Raw genomic sequence first — 18,254 nt, 5'->3', positions numbered from 1 at the left:
AATGTCATCCGCATATCTGAGGTTATTGATACTTCTGGCAATCTTGATTCTAACCTGTGCATCATCTAGCCTGGCATTTTGCATGATGTTAATTGGTATGTAATTGCTGGAGGTCAGTTGCTAAATATGGCATGTACCCTTTATCTGCATAGAATTATGTAAGATTGTCCTATTCCTCAAAATTGATATTTGAACTCCTCCCTCTCCTCAGACAAAGTCTTTGGCAGAAGATAACCACTATTTCCAATTCCAGTGCCCTGCATATTCCTAATCTTTGGAGCCTTCCCCTAGCATCACCAGCAGAGTTGTCACAGTGGCTCTTCCATTTGGCCCTTCGGTACTGCCAGGAGACCTTAGTTAAGGCCATTTTCTGTTTTTGTTATAATCACTGCTAACTGTATATAGATTAGATAGATTATGGTATACACGTGAATAACTTTTTAAAATGAATTTGCATGCAGTTATTTAATAATTACAGTTAATATGGATATATCTCTATATATAGCTGAGAAAAGAAGAGAAGCTAAAGGCAAAGGAGAAAAGGAAAGACATACCCATTTGAATGCAGAGTTCCAAAGAGTAGCAAGGAGAGATTAAAAAAACCTTTCCTCACTAATCAGTGCAACAAAATAGAGGAAAACAATAGAATGGGAAAGACTAGAGATCCATTCAAGAAAATTAGAGATACCAAGGGAACATTTCATGCAAAGATGGGCACAATAAAGGACAGAAAAGGTATGGACCTAAAAGAAGCAGAAGATAGTAAGGAGAGGTGACAAGAATACACAGAAAAACTATACAAAAAAGATCTTTATGACCCAGATAACCATGATGGTGTGATCACTCACCTTGAGCAAGACATCCTGGAATTGTGAAATCAAGTGGGCATTAGGAAGTATCACTACGAACAAAGCTAGAGGAGGTGATGGAATTCCAGCTGAGCTCTTTCAAATCCTAAAAAATGATGCTATGAAAGTGCTACTCTCAATATGCCAGCAAATTTGGAAAACTCAGCAGGGGCCACAGTACTGGAAAGGGTCAGTTTTCATTCCAATCCCAAAGAAAGTCAATGCCAAAGAATGTTCAAACTACCTCACAGTTGTACTCATCTCACGCGCTAGCAAAGTAATGCTCAAAATTCTCCAAGCCAGGCTTCAGCAGCATGTGAACCATGAACTTCCAGATGTTTGAGCTGGTTTTAGAAAAGGCGGAGGAACCAGAGATCAAATTGCCAACATCTGCTGGATCATCAGAAAAGCAAGAGAATTCCAGAAAAACATTTACTTCTTCTTTATTGACTACACTAAAGCCTTTGACTGTGTGGATCACAACAAACTGTGGGAAATTCTCCAAGAGATGCGAATACCAGACCACCTTACCTACCTGCTGAGAAAACTGTGTGCAGGTCAAGAAGCAACAGTTAGAACCAAGCCTGAAACAGCAGACTGGTTCCAAATTGGGAAAGGAGTACATTAAGGCTGTATATTATCACCCTGCTTATTTAACTTGTTTGCAGAGTACATCATGCAGAATGCCGGGCTGGATGAAGCACAAGCTAGAATCAAGATTGCCGGGAGAAATATCAAAAACCTCAGATATGCAGATGGCACCACCCTTATGGTAGAAAGCGAAGAAGAACTAAAGAGCCTCTTGATGAAAGTGAAAGAGGAGAGTGAAAAAGCTGGCTTAAAACTCAACATTCAAAAAATTAAGATCACAGTATCTGGTCCCATCACTTCATGGCAAATAGATGGGGAAACAATGAAAGAGTGGCACACTATTTTCCTGGACTCCAAAATCACTGCAGATGATGACTGCAGCCATGAAATCAAAAGACACTTGTTCTTTGGAAGAAAAACTATGACCAAACTAGACAGCATATAAAAAAGCAGAGATATTACTTTGCCGACAAAGGTCCATCTAGTCAAAGCTATGGTTTTTTCAGTAGTCATGTATGAATATGAGAGTTGGACTGTAAAGAAAGCTGGGTGCCAAAGAATTGATACTTTTGAACTGTGGTGTTGGAGAAGACTCTTGAGAGTCCCTTGGACAGCAAGGAGATCCAACCAGTCCATCCTAAAGGAAATCAGTCCGAAATATTCATTGGAAAGACTGATGTTGAAGCTGAAACTTCAATACTTTGGCCACTTGATGCAAAGAACTGACTCATTGGAAAAGACCCGGATGCTGGGAAAGATTGAAGGCAGGAGAAGGGGACGACAGAGGATGAGATGGTTGGATGACATCAACGACTCGATGGACGTGAGTTTGAGTCAACTCTAGGAGTTGGTGATGGACAGGGAGACCAGGCATGCTGCAGTCTATGAGGTCGCAAAGAGTCAGACAGAACTGAGTGACTGAACTGAACTGTAATATCGGAATTAGTTTTCTGTAGTCAATGTGTATGTTGTAGTTTGGAAACTTCTGCAAGTGACTAAGAAGTTTTACTTTTCACAGTAGCTCTCATATGTGGTATTTGGAGATATTTGAATGGCAACATAATAAAAAATACTAGTAAATAACCTTTCTTTTACTGTATCACTTGGTTAAACACATGGTTGTTCAGTTTAATTTTGAATTAAAATAATATTCCATTTGATCACATTATGAGACAGTTAAGATATTGTTTTATAATGCAGTCTTCTCCCTCTTCAACTGTGGAAAAAAGTTACAAAGCATCATTTGTATATAATTAATTCAGGATTATTTCCTTTTTTCTTAAAAAAAAAAAGACCCTTTCCTTGTGCATATAATGTAAAACTTTTCTTATTTTTACTTTGGTTTCTCAAAAATCCACTCTGGGTACATTGCTTTTGCTGATAAATAGCTTTATAAGGTAGGACCCCTGAGTGTCTTGTTGGCCTCCACGGATGCATTGAATTTTCCATCGAAACACTTTCCAGACTGACTTTCTACATTTGCTTGATCATTGTCTGTGAATATCTTATGAAAATCACTGACCTTAAGATTTAAAGTAGTCTTTGTATCAACAAGTATGCCAGAATTATTGCATTTATATTTCAAACCCTGAGTGTCTTGTTGGCCTCCACGGATGCATTGAATTTTCCATCGAAACACTTTCCAGACTGACTTTCTACATTTGCTTGATCATTGTCTGTGAATATCTTATGAAAATCACTGACCTTAAGATTTAAAGTAGTCTTTGTATCAACAAGTATGCCAGAATTATTGCATTTATATTTCAAAAAAGTTTTAAGTGTTTGCTTCAGTAATATTATTGCTATTTATCTCTGGCTTTCTGCTTTATTCATTTGTATATAGTTGTCTCTGTTCTTTCTCTTTATATGTATGTGTTATATTAACATATATATGTTTTTAAAAACTGATACATATACCTAACCAGACTTTTTCCAATCTGTGTTCCATGAAATATATTGATCTGGGATGATAAATAAAGTGACAGAAAAGATGTTATCAAGTAAGTTTACTATATCTCTCTTGGAGAGATCTCATTGCATATTAGCATATTAAAGGTTCTGGGGTGATGCAATAAATAAGTCTAGGACACTTCCCCACACACAGGGGTGTTCTGGGGATGCCAATCTTGGAAATCCTGCAAAAAACTTAGTACTAAGTTTTGTTGACATATGAAATAAAATTGATTAAAAGTGATTAAATTTTCAAGAATTTAAAGCATTTAGCGGGACTGTATTTGAGAATGTATTATTTTGCAGAAATTACATTTTAAAATATAGCAATAATTTGTTTTTGGTATCATCTTTCTACTTTCTATATGTTCAGTTGCTCAGTTGTGTCTTACTCTTTGCAACCCCATGGACTGCAGCACGCCAGGCTTCCTTGTCCATCACCAACTCCTGCAGCTTGCTCAAACTCATGTCCATCGAGTCAGTAATGCCATCAACCAACTCATCCTCTGTTACTCCTTCTCCTCCTGCCTTCAGTCTTTCCCAGCATCAGGATCTTTTCCAGTGAGTCACTTCTTTGCATCAAGTGGCCAAAGTATTGGAGTTCAGCTTCAGCATCAGTCCTTCCAGTGAATATTCAGGACTGATTTCCTTTAGGATTGACTGGTTTCATCTGATTCAAACCATGGGACTCTCTCAAGAATACCATAGTTCAAAAGTATCAATTCTTTGGCACTCAGCTTTCTTTATAGTCCAGCTGTCACATCCATATATCAGTTTAGTTCAGTCGCTCAGTCACGTCCAATTCTTTGTGACCCCATAGACTTGCAGCACTGCCAAACTTCCCTGTCCGTCACCAACTCCCGGAGCTTATTCAAACTCATGTCCATTGAGTCAGTGATGCCATCCAACCATATCATCCTCTGCCGTGCCCTTCTCCTCCTGCCTTCAGTCTTTCTCAGCATCAGGGTCTTTTCAAATGAGTCAGTTCTCATCAGATGGCCAAAGGTTTGGAGTTTCAGCTTCAGCATCAGTCCTTCCAGTGAATATTCAGGACTAATTTCCTTTGGGATGGACTGGTTGGATCTCCTTGCTGTCCAAGGGACTCTCAAGAGTCCTCTCCAACACCACAGTTCAAAAGCATCAGTTCTTTGGTGCTCAGATTTCTTTATAGTACAACTCTCACATCCATACGTGACTACTGAAAAAACCATAGCTTTGACTGGATGGACTTTTGTCAGCAAAGTAATGTCTCTGCTTTTTAATATGCTATCTAGGTTGATCATAACTTTTCTTCCAAGGAGCAAGTGTTTTTTAATTTCATGACTGAAGTCACCATCTGCAGTGATTTTGGAGTCCTCCAAAATCAAGTCTGTTACTGTTTCCATTGTTTCCCCATCCATTTGCCATGAAGTGATGCGACCGGATGCCATGATCTTAGTTTTTTGAATGTTGAGTTTTAAGCCAGCTTTTTCACTCTCCTCTTTTACTTTCATCAAGAGACTTTCTACTTTCTATGGCCTTAATGAATTTGTAAGACTACTGTGAAAATGCTACTTTTTTGTTGGAAAGGAATTGTTGTTATTACTGTCATTATTTGCTTGATTGTTTCTCTTTTATAAGAATTTCCTTTTATCTTTTAAAAAAATATGTTTACTGTTTCAGAGAGTGTGACACAGGAAAGGAGGCCTCCCAAACTTGCATTTATGTCAAGAGGTGTTGGGGACAAAGGTTCATCCAGTCATAATAAACCAAAGGCTACAGGTATGGGTTAATAAAATACAGTTCTTAGTTATTTATATGATTTTTGATTTGCTTTAGATTAAAAAATGTTAAAAAGTATTACTTCTTTATGTATATATATATTTTTTCTTCTCTCAGATATTTTTAGTAGTTTACTAAACAAGTTTATAGATGGTGTTGCTTAAGCCAAGACTTCCCAACCTTCTTTAATTAATGAAAAATTTCCTGTGAGGACCTGTGTCTTTTTCTGGTCCATATAGGCTGATTTTTGCAATTCCCTACTTGTAACATTTGTATATATAGCTTATGTGTGGCTCAGTCACTTAGTCATGTCTGACTCTTTGCAACCCTTATAGACTGTAGCCCCCCGGCTTCTCTGTCCATGGAATTCTTCAGGCAAGAATACATTCCCTTCTCCAGGGGATCTTTCTGACCCAGGGATCAAAGCCCCAGTCTCCTGCACTGCAGGTAGATTCTTGGCTGTTTGAGCGGCCAGGGAAGCCCCTATGTGTAGTTTATAGTTGCGCTGTACAAAGTAACCTTTTATGGGTAATGGTATATAGGGTAAGTATACTAGGGATTATGTGGATTTTGCTAATAGAGGTGGCACAAATTAAATTCTAAACTGCTAAGCAAAAATTTTTGTCTTTCTCCTAGAAACTCCCTCACAGTACATGTAGAGTTCTTAGTTGTTTTTTGTTTAGCTTCCACATAGGTCATAGATTTATTAGGTGATAGTTATACAAGCCAAACAGCTCATTTAAAAGTTGGCAAGAACTGTTCTAAACCCAGGTATAGATTAGGAAAAGATTATTTTTCCCTTGGTTTCAGTTCATTAAAAAGAAATTGTACTCTAAGAAATACTTAATGTGGCATTGGACCCTGAGAGACTTTGAATTAAATAGAATACATAGGTCATAGTATTTTTTATGTTAACCTATGAATCTAGATAGGTAGTTCAACTTGCTGCTCTCACTTAAATATAAATAGCCTAAAGATTTTAAGACACGTGTGCTACTTTTGTTGCAGCAGATTTTACTTTTAGGAATGAAGTATAGAGTTGTCTGCTTTAAATTTGAAAAAGAAATCAGATTTATATGGGTTCTAAAGACCCCACTGCTTTCAACTATAGCATGTCTTCTTAGTACTAGGACAGGGGAATGTCTTGCCCTGCCTGTAACATAGCTGCACTAGTGTTTTCTTAGATTTAGTAAGTCTAATGCATAAGAAATAATACTGCTTCACTTTTCCAGAGACATGAGGAAACCCAGCAAGGGATTTGTTGACTAACAATTCCAAAGTAGTTAAACCTTAAATCTTTTAAACTTAATAAGAGCAATTGATTTATATACATTTGAAGAATTTTTGAGGGCAGCTATTTTAGAATAAGAGGTTAAATTTGTGAATGAAAAGATTTGTCAGATGAAACTGGGGAATGATGATTTTTGACATTTGGAAAAAAGCCATAGTACATGAGGTGATTTTTTTTGTGTTTTTTAAAATTTTTTTAAAATAGTTTTTTTTTTAAAAAAGGTAGGCTTTTCTTTTATATTGTCTACTATTATATTGTCTCTTGCACTAAACAATCTTTTTGATGTTGCAAAAATGGTTACCAAATTTTTCAAAGCTGAAGACACTAATAAAATACATTGTATTTGCATACATCTGTTGGTTGTATAATTGTGACACCATATGCATATTGATTTCTCTTATGGAAAAACTTTCACACCATATTGGCTTTATTTTTAAAAGAAACTTTTCTTGTTCCATAGGATCTACCTCAGACCCTGGAACTAGAAACAGATCTGAATTATTTTATACCTTAAATGGGTCTTCTGTTGACTCACAACCACAATCCAAATCAAAAAATTCATGGTACATTGATGAAGGTAATCTGTAATTTTAGTTTTTTTTTTTTTTAAATAATGATTCTATCCTTTTAGCTTACCAGAGAAAAAATAGCTTTTCACCAATATATGTAGTTTTTGGAAATAAAATGAGTAGACCATAAAACTTTCTTTATTAATAGTACTGAATTAAAATATTGTACACAGTTTGAATGACACGGCTATTAAATTTATTGCAATATTTAGAAAATGTATCAGCAGCTTGTTTTCTTCACTTCACTTATCTGTTTAAGGTAGAAGATCTCTAGAATCAGTTGAATTGTTTAAAGACTTCTTGCTCTTTTGCTATCCTTAAACACTGCTTTGAAAAAGCCCTACTTTCCCTTGGTTCCAGGACATCATTTTCTTCCGCTTTATTCTTTTGTTGTTGTTGTTGTGCATCTATTCAACAAATATTATTGAATGCTTTCTATGTTCCAGAAAAAGGTGTAGAATTCCAGTCTTGATGAGCATAATAAAAGCATATGATGCATCCTTAAATTAGAAAATAGAAATAATTTAGTTGTAAAAGACATTTTTTCTATCATTGTTTTACTTATATAGTTTAAAAGCTATTCTCTGTAACATTGATTCATTTATTCTTTTTTAAAAAAACCAAAAAACGAATATTGAGTATTTTGTCAGTGGCTGTGAAGCCAGCCATGGAGAAGACTAACAAAGTTCCCGGGTAAAGGCAGCTTATATTCTAGTTGGTATGATAGACAATAAATGTATAGACACATAAGGTAATAATCAACTGTGACATGTGCCATGAAGGAGACACACAGGGTGATAGCAGCTGGTAGGAAACTGGCTCCCAGAGGGTAGTTTGGAAAAGATTCTTTGAGGAAATGATATTTATGTGAGATCTGGATGGTGTGAATGAACCTACAAGAGAAAGAGCTTGAGAGGAGCATTCTAGGCAGGGGAAATAGCAAAGGACCTGAAGTAAGAAATTTTCTGTCTAGGGAACAGGAAGTAGGGGCAGGCCAGAGTGGCTCAGCAGGCTAAGAAGGAGAAGAGGTGCATGAAACGAATCTGGAGAGGCAGGAAGGAACCAGGTCATCCAGAACCTAAGAAGTTTTGGTGAGAAGCTTAGTATTTATTGAAAGAACACTGGAAAGCCATTGAAGGTTTTAAACAGGGAAATGACACAAGATCAGGTAAGATCTTTAAATTTTAAAAAGATCTCACTAGTTGTTCTGTGGTAATTAGATTGGCAAGTAGAGAGCGGAGAGACCAGGTAACACTGGCTGCAGTGTGAGAGATGATGGTGACCTTGACTGTGGAGGTGATGGTAGAGAGCAAGAGTGTTGGACACATTGGGGATATATTTTGGAGACAGAAACATGACTTTGCTTTATGGAACTGAGTGTTGGGCTTGGAGGGTTGAGAGTTTAGAAAAGAAAAGAATAACTTTAAAATAGATTAAATATCATGAGTAAAGAATCTTAAATGAGTTAAAGTGTTAAGTATAGTAAACACCCTCGTCACTACTCACTTTTAAGAAAAAGAACACATTGTCATTTCCTTTGAAATCCCCTTGGCACTTCTTCCTAGTGTCACCCCCTGCACTGTCCTCTGAGCTACCATCATCTTTAATTTAGTGTTGATCATTTAATTTAGAGTTTATCATTAATTTAGTGTTTACCATTTAATTTAGCGTTTATCATTCTCTTGGTTTTCATGATCTCTTTATGAGTTTGTCTATATAAATAGCATACTGTTAGTTCTGCATGATTTTGAGTTTTATATGCAAGGAATCAGGCTGCATGGATATTATGTTAATGTCTTCCTCAACATTATGTTCTTAAGAGTCATCCAAGTTGTAGTATGTGATTATGATTTATTAATTTTCATTTCTGTATATCATTCCATTCCATTTCATTGCTGTGAAATATTTAAATATACCACAATGTAATTATCTATTCAGCCATTGATGGACTTTTGATTTTATTTTCTTGCTATTATTAACAACTCTGCTGTTAACATTCTTATCATGTTTAGGATATGTTTCTAGGAGTGGAATTACTATATGTGCATGGAATATGCACATCTTTCCTTTACTAAATAATGCCAGTGTTTCCCAACATAGTTACGCCAGTTCACACTCAAATCAGCTTTGTGTAAGGGTATCATTTACTTATCATTCTCACCAACAGTTAATGTTCTAAGATCTTTGCCTTTTGAAATTATATCTCATGTTGGTTTTGACTTTCTTTTATTGTGTTTCCTAATGAGGACAAAAATCTTTTCATTGATTTGTTGGTGATTTAAGTTTCTTTTTCTGTGAGTTGCCTTTATGAATCTTTCTTGAAAAGAGAAATTTTTTTCTGGTCTTTCTTAAAAATTTGATTTATAGACCCTTTTCAAATACTAAACCTTTGTCAGAAATAAGGATTACAAATATTTTTTCCTTATTTGTGGCTCTTATTTTTATTCTTGCTACAATGCTTTTTAGTGAACAAGTAGCTCTTAATATTATTGTGGTCATACTTGTCAGTCTTTTCCTTTATGATTTTGTATACTCACATTTAAGATATTTTTCTCTATCCTAAAATCACAAAGATCATTCTTCTTTATTCTCTTCCAAAATTTGTAGTTTTACCTTTGATGTCTTTAAGCCATTTGGAAATGGTTTTTGTGTAGAGTATGACAGAGGAGTTTCAATTAAGTTTTTAAAAAATATGGATAATTGATTATCTCAGCACTGTTTATTAAGACGTTTGTTCAACACTGGTTGGCAGTGCCTGCTTGGCAATTACGTTAGTTATTTTAATGAAGCAGCTTTTGACTTTGGTCTTTTAATTCATTGATTTCTGTTTTTGTGTTTATTCTTTTTCCTTGACTACTTTTTGGGAGGTTATTCTGTTGTTTTTCTAACTTCCTAAGTTCTGTGCTGAGTTTATTAAAATTACCGTATGTTTTTTCTAGAATAAACTACTAAGTCTATACATTTCATTTATAAGTATTACTTTAGTTGTATTCCACCAGTGTTCATTTTTTCTTTTCTTTTTTCCTTTATTTTAAAAATTTACTTTATTATTTCTTCTTTGATTCATTAGTTAGAAGCATCTTTCTTAAATTTTTTGCTGTCTTTTTTATATTAGTTTTTGTAACTTGATTGTATTTTGGACAAAGAATGTAACTTATATAGTTCCAATCAATGATATATTTTTTTTGATTTGAGTAATTGGGAGCCATTCACTGAGGCAGAAAAATTTAGAGGTGGGGAAGGAGAATCAAGAGTGCTGACTTGGAGACAGTAAGTTTGCAATGCTTATGAGAATCATACTAGAAGAGGTCTGGTGGGCAGTTGGACTTATGTATGTACATTTAAAGATGTAGGGCATATTTAATATTATTGAATACACTTATCTAATTAAGAATAATTTTTTATAGTTGCTGAAGACCCTGCAAAATCACTTACAGAGATTCCTCCAGACTTTGGGCACGCTTCACCACCACTGCAACCTCCTTCCATGAACTCACTCTCCAGCGAGAACAGATTTCATTCTTTACCGTTTAGTCTGACAAAGATGCCCAACACCAATGGAAGCATTAGCCACAGTCCACTCTCTCTGTCGGTTCAGTCTGTGATGGGCGAGCTGAACAATGCCCCTGTGCAGGAGAGTCCGCCCTTGGCCGTATCTTCTGGTAACTCACATGGCCTGGAAGTGGGCTCGCTGGCTGAGGTCAAGGAGAATCCTCCTTTCTATGGGGTAATCCGCTGGATTGGTCAGCCACCAGGCCTCAATGAAGTACTAGCTGGACTGGAACTGGTAATTTAATTTGACCTAAAAATAATATTTCTTTTCCATCTGGGGCTTTGTACAGATTTCCCTTATTATATTTTTTTGGTGAAATATTTTATTTGTCAAAAAGCCATCACTAGAGAAAAATTTTATTACCAAATTGCCTGACTTCCTTTGCCACCTGTTAAGCATCTGATCCTCTTGTTCCTGATGTTAGTTTGATGTATGTTCAAGGAATGAAAATAGATTTTTAGGCCAGTGTGTTTAGGCTCATTATATTAAACAGAATACGGTAAGGAAAGCAAATTTTTATCAGTTTTTCTTCTTCTTATTTTTCTTAACCTTCCTTCTACAATCAGTTCCAATGTTTATATCATTGACTTTAAGATTAATCACCATTTTTAGTGACATTTTGAAATCTTTGGTTGTGGGAAAAATTTTGGAAATTAGAATATTGTTTGACATTTCATAATCAGGAAAGAGAATTTGAGTACACTTAGGTTTTATTTAAAAATATTTCTTATTTTTTAATTTGTTGGTTTGCAGGCTAGTGAATGCTAATTTTTGAGTGGTTAAAATAAATAGCTTCGTTTGCCCTTTTTTCCCCACTAGTTTTAATGCTTTTGAAAATGGTGCAGGAAAGTCGGTGAAGCAGGGAAGGTTTAAGCATGTATTCAGAAGGGAAATACATTGAGGATTTTATGCTGGATAAGGCATTAACTTCTCAAATTATTAGTTGTGGGCTGAAACACTGATTTTCTGATGAAGTTCTCAGGACAGGTGTGACAAAGGAATTCTAAGGAAAGGTTAACTTAGTTAACCCTAAGGTGAACGAGTCTTAGTTCTTTGTATGTGTCTTTGCAAGATGCAGAATAATGCATGTCTGAGCTTTTTGTTTTTTCAGGAAGATGAGTGTGCGGGTTGTACGGATGGAACCTTCAGGGGCACCCGCTATTTCACCTGTGCCCTTAAGAAGGCGCTGTTTGTCAAACTGAAGAGCTGCAGGCCCGACTCGAGGTTCGCGTCCCTGCAGCCAGTCTCCAATCAGATCGAACGCTGTAACTCTTTAGGTATTTGCCTGCCTTTCATTTATTTACCAATCTGAAATGACTCTAGTTCTAATCTCATGGCATTTTGCAGTAGGTGGTAGTAACAGTAGTTCTTTCTTTCTTGCCAGAGTTCATCAGGCTTTTAAATCAGGAAAAAAAAATGATTATTTGGTCTATAAGAACGTTACATTTATTCTAAGAGGGGCCATTTAAAAAAAGTAATAGCCAGGAAACTATGCTTGAGACGTTAAAAATTGAGAAATAGTGGGATTTATTTTTCCCTTTCTGTTTATTATAGACATTTAATTTTCAACAACTCAGGAGGTAGAGATGGAAATGTGGCCTTTGTATGGCACTGATTTTCGTCTCTCTGTATTGTTCAAGTATATTAGTCAGCATATCTTATCAAGAATGACTTTCTTCTCAGTGTATTGTCTTAAGTACCTCAATAATCATATCTTATCAAGAAGTCAGCATTATTAGAAGTAGTTTTAATTGCTTGATGAAGGGCTGATCCTCTCATCACTTATAGTAGGTGGCAGTTTCCTGATACTAACCCTTTCTAGTTTTGTATTGTCATGGTGAAGCATCTTGAAGGTTAAACAGGTAAAAATAGGAAAATGATTTTTATGAAAAACATGTTTTCTTACGTAGAAATAGTGCTTTGAAATTTTTTCTTTTCCAACTTGAAAAATGAAACATCTTCAGACAAAATATTTGGGAAACAAAATATTTTGCTTGGCAAAGATGCTTTTTTACATAGCTTGATACTCTAAAGTGTTTTTTAAATTGTGGAAGAAGTAAGGTTGTAAATGAATGTTAGCATTTTTTATAAGCTAGACTGAATAACAATTAACCAAAACCTAGCTTTAGCTTAGTTTTAAATTGGGTAATAAATTGTGTGTCAAAATACAAAAAGATATTTTTAAGTGAGGAAATATGTATGGGAATATATACTATATTAGCTTAAAAGAGTTGTTTTCATTTTTATCTTTGCAGCATTTGGAGGGTACTTAAGTGAAGTAGTAGAAGAAAATACTCCACCAAAAATGGAAAAAGAAGGTTTAGAGATAATGATTGGAAAGAAGAAAGGTATCCAGGGTCATTACAATTCTTGTTACTTAGACTCCACCTTATTCTGGTAAGTTTAAAATTAATGCACTAGGAATAGAATGCCATGGGGGCAGGTGTGTGTGAGAGAGAGAGAGGGAGGGAGGAAAAAGGAGGGGGAGAGAGAACGGCCAGCTGGCTCTGAGTGCAGAAACTGGGGGCTGGGGTTCAGGAAAGAAAGGGAGATTTGCATTTCACTCTATGCTCCTGGGAAACTGCTGAGTATTGTCTTATATGCCTGTATCCAAAATATGAGTACAGGAAGTCATGCAGTGAATGATGGATAAGAGGAAATGGTAGTGTTACAGGTGGAACAGATATTCTGAGTGTATGTGGGAAAGCAAAGGACTGAAGAGAATAAGTATAGGATCTTTGTGCACAAATCAAACAACAGGACTTGCCATAAGCTGTTGACTGATTTGTGTGTTTGTTTTACTAGGTAGAGGCAATCATAAATCTGCTTTAAAGAATTATTTTCAGTAGAAACAGTTGCCTTGTATATGTAGTTTATTCCAAAGTTGAACAGTTTAACATGGCAAAAATTTTTATGCTCTGAAGATTGAATCAAGTACACTGCTAGTTAAATTGAGTATAACCTGCCAGCTCGGTACAGCCATGTTATAAGAAGTAGGAAGTTAATAAGATGTTAAAATTTTAAAGGCAGGAAGAAGAATAAAAGTGGAGGGCCATTTTGGGGGCAGAATATTTTCAATCTCTCTGAAGTGTTGACAAAAGCAAGAACTGACGTAATATTCTTCAGATTTTCTGATAAAACTCTGTTAGCCAAATTTTCTTTTTTCTTTGATGTTAGCAGATAACTGCTGTTAGTCCCAGTTGATTTTGACATTTAAAGTAATTTAGGTCTCTGCAAAAGGGTGTGGCGAGAAAGAAGTATAATATCTTGAATGGGTTGTGTATTGGCAATGTTTTTACCTTCGGAGGTTAGTTTCCAGACTTTCTTCTCTGTTGTCTATTTGTTAACCCAGATTTGTAGGCTATCTTTCAGTTTTTGCAAAGAACTTCTTCCCAGTAAGTATATTTTTATCCTTTAACACTGTCAATAAATAGTTTACCTTCTTTTTTTTTTTTTTTAATAAACTAAGCAGCAGTATTTCTTTTTTAAAGATTTATTATTTTACATTTTGGCTGTGGTGGGTCTTTGTTGCTGCATGCAGGCTTTCCCTGGTTGTGGCATGCAGGGGCTCACTGCAGTGGGTGGGTTTCTCACTGTGGTAGCTTCTCTTGCTGTGGAGCGCAGGCTCTAGGTGCACAGGCTTCTGTAGTTGCAGTGTGTGTGCTCAGTAGCGTTGGCGTGAGGGCTCTAGAGCCCATGCTCAGGAGTTGTGGCAGAGGGGCTTAGTTACTCCACCGCGTGTGGGCTCCTCCTAGACCATGGACCACACCGGCATCTGCTGCACTGCAGGGTGGTTCCCTGACTGCCGGACCACCAGGGAAGCTCTGTAGTTTACCTTCTTGATGTTGGTATTCTCCTTATCCTGGGAGGGCTTCTGGGCCCTGATGAGTGAGCCATAGGAAACCTGACAGGGGTTTTGGTTGTCTGTCAAACCAAATTAATTGCCTATCAATTAATGAAAAACACTGATTTGTATGTTATATGTTCTTTCTTGTGATTTTTCTCTTCATATTCTTTTTAGTATGTGTTTCTCAAAAACGGGTACACTTCCAGCATGAGGAAAAGTATTCTTTTTTATTTTGCAGCTTATTTGCTTTTAGTTCCGTTCTGGATACTGTGTTACTTAGACCCAAAGAAAAGAATGATGTAGAATACTATAGTGAAACTCAAGAACTCCTGAGGACAGAAATCGTTAATCCTCTGAGAATGTAAGTAGAAGATATGTAGTTATTTTTCCCTTTAGGCGGTGTCCTATTGGCTGCTTTTTTGTACAGCAATTAATTTATTTTCTGCTTTCATTTAATGAGAAATGGGAGAGAATTAGTTCTCTTGATGAAGTGTTAACTTTTAAAAACTTTTGACCCTTGTGCTATGCTTCTTTAACATCTGACCAAAGTGTGGCACATAGTGCATGCCATGAAATGATGAAGCCATTTGGTAGCATACACTCAGAAAAGCTGCTATAAGGTACTTTTACCTTCTCCATCACAATTCCTAAAAAGTTCCCTGATAGCTCAGCTGGTAAAGAATCTACCTGCAATGTAGGAGACCCCAGTTCGATTCCTGGGTTGGGAAGATCCCTTGGAGAAGGGATAGGCTTCCCACTCCAGTATTCATGGGCTTTCCTGGTGGCTCAGATGGTAAAGAATCCGCCTGCAATGCAGGAGACTTGGGTTTGATCCCTGGATTGGGAAGATCCTCTGAAGGAGGGCATGGCAACCTACTCCAGTATTCTTGTCTGGAGAACCCCCACTGACAGAGGAGCCTGGTGGGCTACAGTCCATGGGATTGCGGAGAGTCAGATACGACTGAGCGACTGAGCACAGTCATGCTTATTGACTTAATTGGTATGATATGGCTTCTTAAACTTAATTTTATCTGAATGAATAGCAGCAAGGGAAATTTTTTATTATACAGTAGTGAATATTTAATAGTTTTGTATTAGAATTAGATGAGATATATTTTACTGACATAGTTCTTGGTTAAAGGAAGATATTTGGGTCTCCCTCCACCTCCCTTAAAAAGGTGATATTTTTGGTCATTTCCTTGTTTAAGAATTAAACATATGTTTTTCTTTGGCCACAGAAAGCAATTTGTAATGGTAGAAGTACAAGATGTCTAGTAAGAGCTATTGAAAGTGGTAGGAGGAATGTGGGATGATGTCACATTATAAAATTTAAACTATGAAGAATCAGGGCTGTAGATCACAAAATAAATCCGTTCTTTCAGAAACACAGAGAGAAAGCTATGTAAAGTCCATATTAAGATAAACTTAAATTTTATGACATTTTTCTTAACAATGGAAATTAATAGATATCTTGATATAAGATTGAAAAATGCAGAACACTGAAATATAATGATCATTCAGAAAGACCTATTATATAACATGACTAGGAAAGTATATTTATAGGTGAATAATTTTTCCATTTGTAACTTTTGTTTACCTTAAATTCTGTTATGATGAGAAAACTCTAGTTTTCACTTAAGATAATTATGAGTCTCGATTTTTACATCAATTATTTTGTATTATATTTGTATAAGTACAAATTTTTAAAATACTATCTATTCCTCCCCCCAGTGATTGATACTAGAACAAGACAGATTAAATCCAAAACTAAGGCATGTGGCCACTTCCTTATTTCCTTCTAAAACACCAAAAGTCCATTAATAAACATTCTTCGACTATTGTTGTCCAACCAGTTAAGAATCATGGTTAATCAGACTTTGTCACCCTGTCCACAGCAAGAAACTTGTCAAATGCCCTGTTTTGATTAAGATTCTTTTTGTCTACAGCAGTCACATCTAGGTTATAGATGACTGAACCTGTGCCTTCTCCATTTCAAGCTTCTCACAGGCAGATACCCTGTTTTGTTTTTGTTTTTTTTAACCTTACTCATTTTTGTATTCCCAGTGACCAAAAGGTTAGATTACTGTGTGTTAGGTGCTCAATATATGTTGGCTGCAAAGAGCTAATGAGTGAGTGAATAGTAGATAGGAAAAATGGTTATAAGATTATCTGGTACTGACTTGCCTTTATTAAGCCCATGGTGGCCTCTTAGGTGTCTTCTGAAGCCATTTTTAGAATTAGAATTTTGTCAAAGATTGAGTTTCCTATATTCAGACAAAGATGAGAGAAAATGTAATTATGATAATTGGTTTGACTGCAGACTTTAGAATTTCAGTTTCTTATCACTGCCCCTTTTCCATTTCCTTTGGTAGCTATTTCATCCTTTAGTATTAAAAGGACTTTCTCTCAAAATTGTATATTCTGTTTTATAAAGTAAATGTTTTAATTCCTTAAGGACATAGAGAAAACAGTCATCATAAATTAAAATTATTTTTTTCTTTTATTACTGTATGATAGTTATATCAAAAATTTTTAAACCTCAAGAAGAAGCTTATAATTGTATTTTTAAAAATACTTATAAGCATATTGATTTATGATACTAAAGTTATGTAAGAAATGCATGATTATCAAAATGTGTTATGCTCATTGTAAACCAACTATATACTTCAATAAAATGTTATATTAATTTAATATGTATGATAGGATTAATTAATAGTTTTTTACTAACAGATATGGATATGTATGTGCAACAAAGATTATGAAACTGAGGAAGATACTTGAAAAAGTTGAGGCTGCATCAGGATTTACCTCTGAAGAAAAAGGTGACTGTTTTAATATATAGGATTTCCTTTAAAAATAACTTGAAGTTATAAATGCTAAATTATTGACTGAAATGGTATGTCTATGTAGTTTTGGGGGTTTTATTTTAAAATATAATTTTTTCTTTGTGGTGTACAATTTTCTTCCCTTTTTGTAAATACTTTCTCTCTTCTAAAATGAGGGATATGTGGAATAATGAACCCCTTTAAGAACCTGGCTGGTTTTAGTATATTATGAACATATAGGGAGAGCTTTCCATCCAGCAGTGATACACGGAGTTGTTTTCTTTTCGGTGGTGAAGAGTTGCACTGAATTACCCACAGTTCCCACTTAGCTTTCCTTGTTATTAGGTGAGTTACAAATGGCTGATTAGGATTAAGATTATGGTCAGAGACAATGTTTAATCTTTTCATTAGCTGATGAATTTCCTCAGAGGTTCAACTCCTGACTTTGAATGTGTTAACAGTATATTATAACCAACTATAATATTTTTAGTCTTGTTAATTATTTAAATAGCAGAAAAAATGTCATACTTAAGGTTAAGTTTACCCCAAAGAAATTAAAATTATTTCCCTATATATGAATTATTATTTGAAATGCAATAAAGTTATAACAAACTTGGCACATAATACTTTCTCATAACATTTAAATATCCTTTGTATTTTTTTGTTAGGAAAACTTGAGAACTATTCTTTTAATTGAAATAATATTGATTATGAATTTGAATTCTATATAGGAATATGACTGTTTTAAATAAAAATAGAATGGTTTAAAAATTTTGTCTGTGATTTATTTGATTTTTTATCCTCTCCTAGATCCTGAAGAATTCCTGAATATCCTGTTTCATCATATTTTAAGAGTAGAACCATTGTTAAAAATCAGGTAATTTTAAATTGTTACATAAGCATTGGAGAAAAAGACAATCCTCATTTCCACTGCCATCATTCAGTAGAATTGATTTTCTTAGTGATTACTTAATATTGTATTTGTTTAATGATCCTAATATGTTAGGTTCCTACACTGC

General features: G+C 35.3%; 1 protein-coding gene across 10 annotated transcripts in view; it reads left to right on the top strand.

The window, feature by feature from the left end:
• CYLD (CYLD lysine 63 deubiquitinase) overlaps positions 1 to 18,254 on the top strand; it is a 64,593-nt gene that overhangs the window by 33,376 nt on the left and 12,963 nt on the right. For 9 of the 10 annotated variants that reach the window (XM_020891560.2, XM_020891563.2, XM_020891557.2 and 6 more), the window contains 8 exons: positions 5,052 to 5,150; positions 6,902 to 7,018; positions 10,418 to 10,797; positions 11,675 to 11,840; positions 12,819 to 12,960; positions 14,649 to 14,771; positions 17,141 to 17,232; positions 18,046 to 18,112. In XM_020891560.2, coding sequence (XP_020747219.2) covers positions 5,052 to 5,150; positions 6,902 to 7,018; positions 10,418 to 10,797; positions 11,675 to 11,840; positions 12,819 to 12,960; positions 14,649 to 14,771; positions 17,141 to 17,232; positions 18,046 to 18,112 — 1,186 coding nt within the window. The remainder of the gene's footprint in view (positions 1 to 5,051; positions 5,151 to 6,901; positions 7,019 to 10,417; positions 10,798 to 11,674; positions 11,841 to 12,818; positions 12,961 to 14,648; positions 14,772 to 17,140; positions 17,233 to 18,045; positions 18,113 to 18,254) is intronic. The other variant, XM_020891564.2, reaches the window with a different exon arrangement.

The sequence above is a fragment of the Odocoileus virginianus genome, chromosome 20 (genome assembly GCF_023699985.2).
Source record: "Odocoileus virginianus isolate 20LAN1187 ecotype Illinois chromosome 20, Ovbor_1.2, whole genome shotgun sequence".
NCBI classification, from domain to species: Eukaryota; Metazoa; Chordata; class Mammalia; order Artiodactyla; family Cervidae; genus Odocoileus; species Odocoileus virginianus.
The sequence above is the reverse complement of the archived record's forward strand: the minus strand, read 5'-3'. Positions and strand labels throughout refer to the sequence as shown.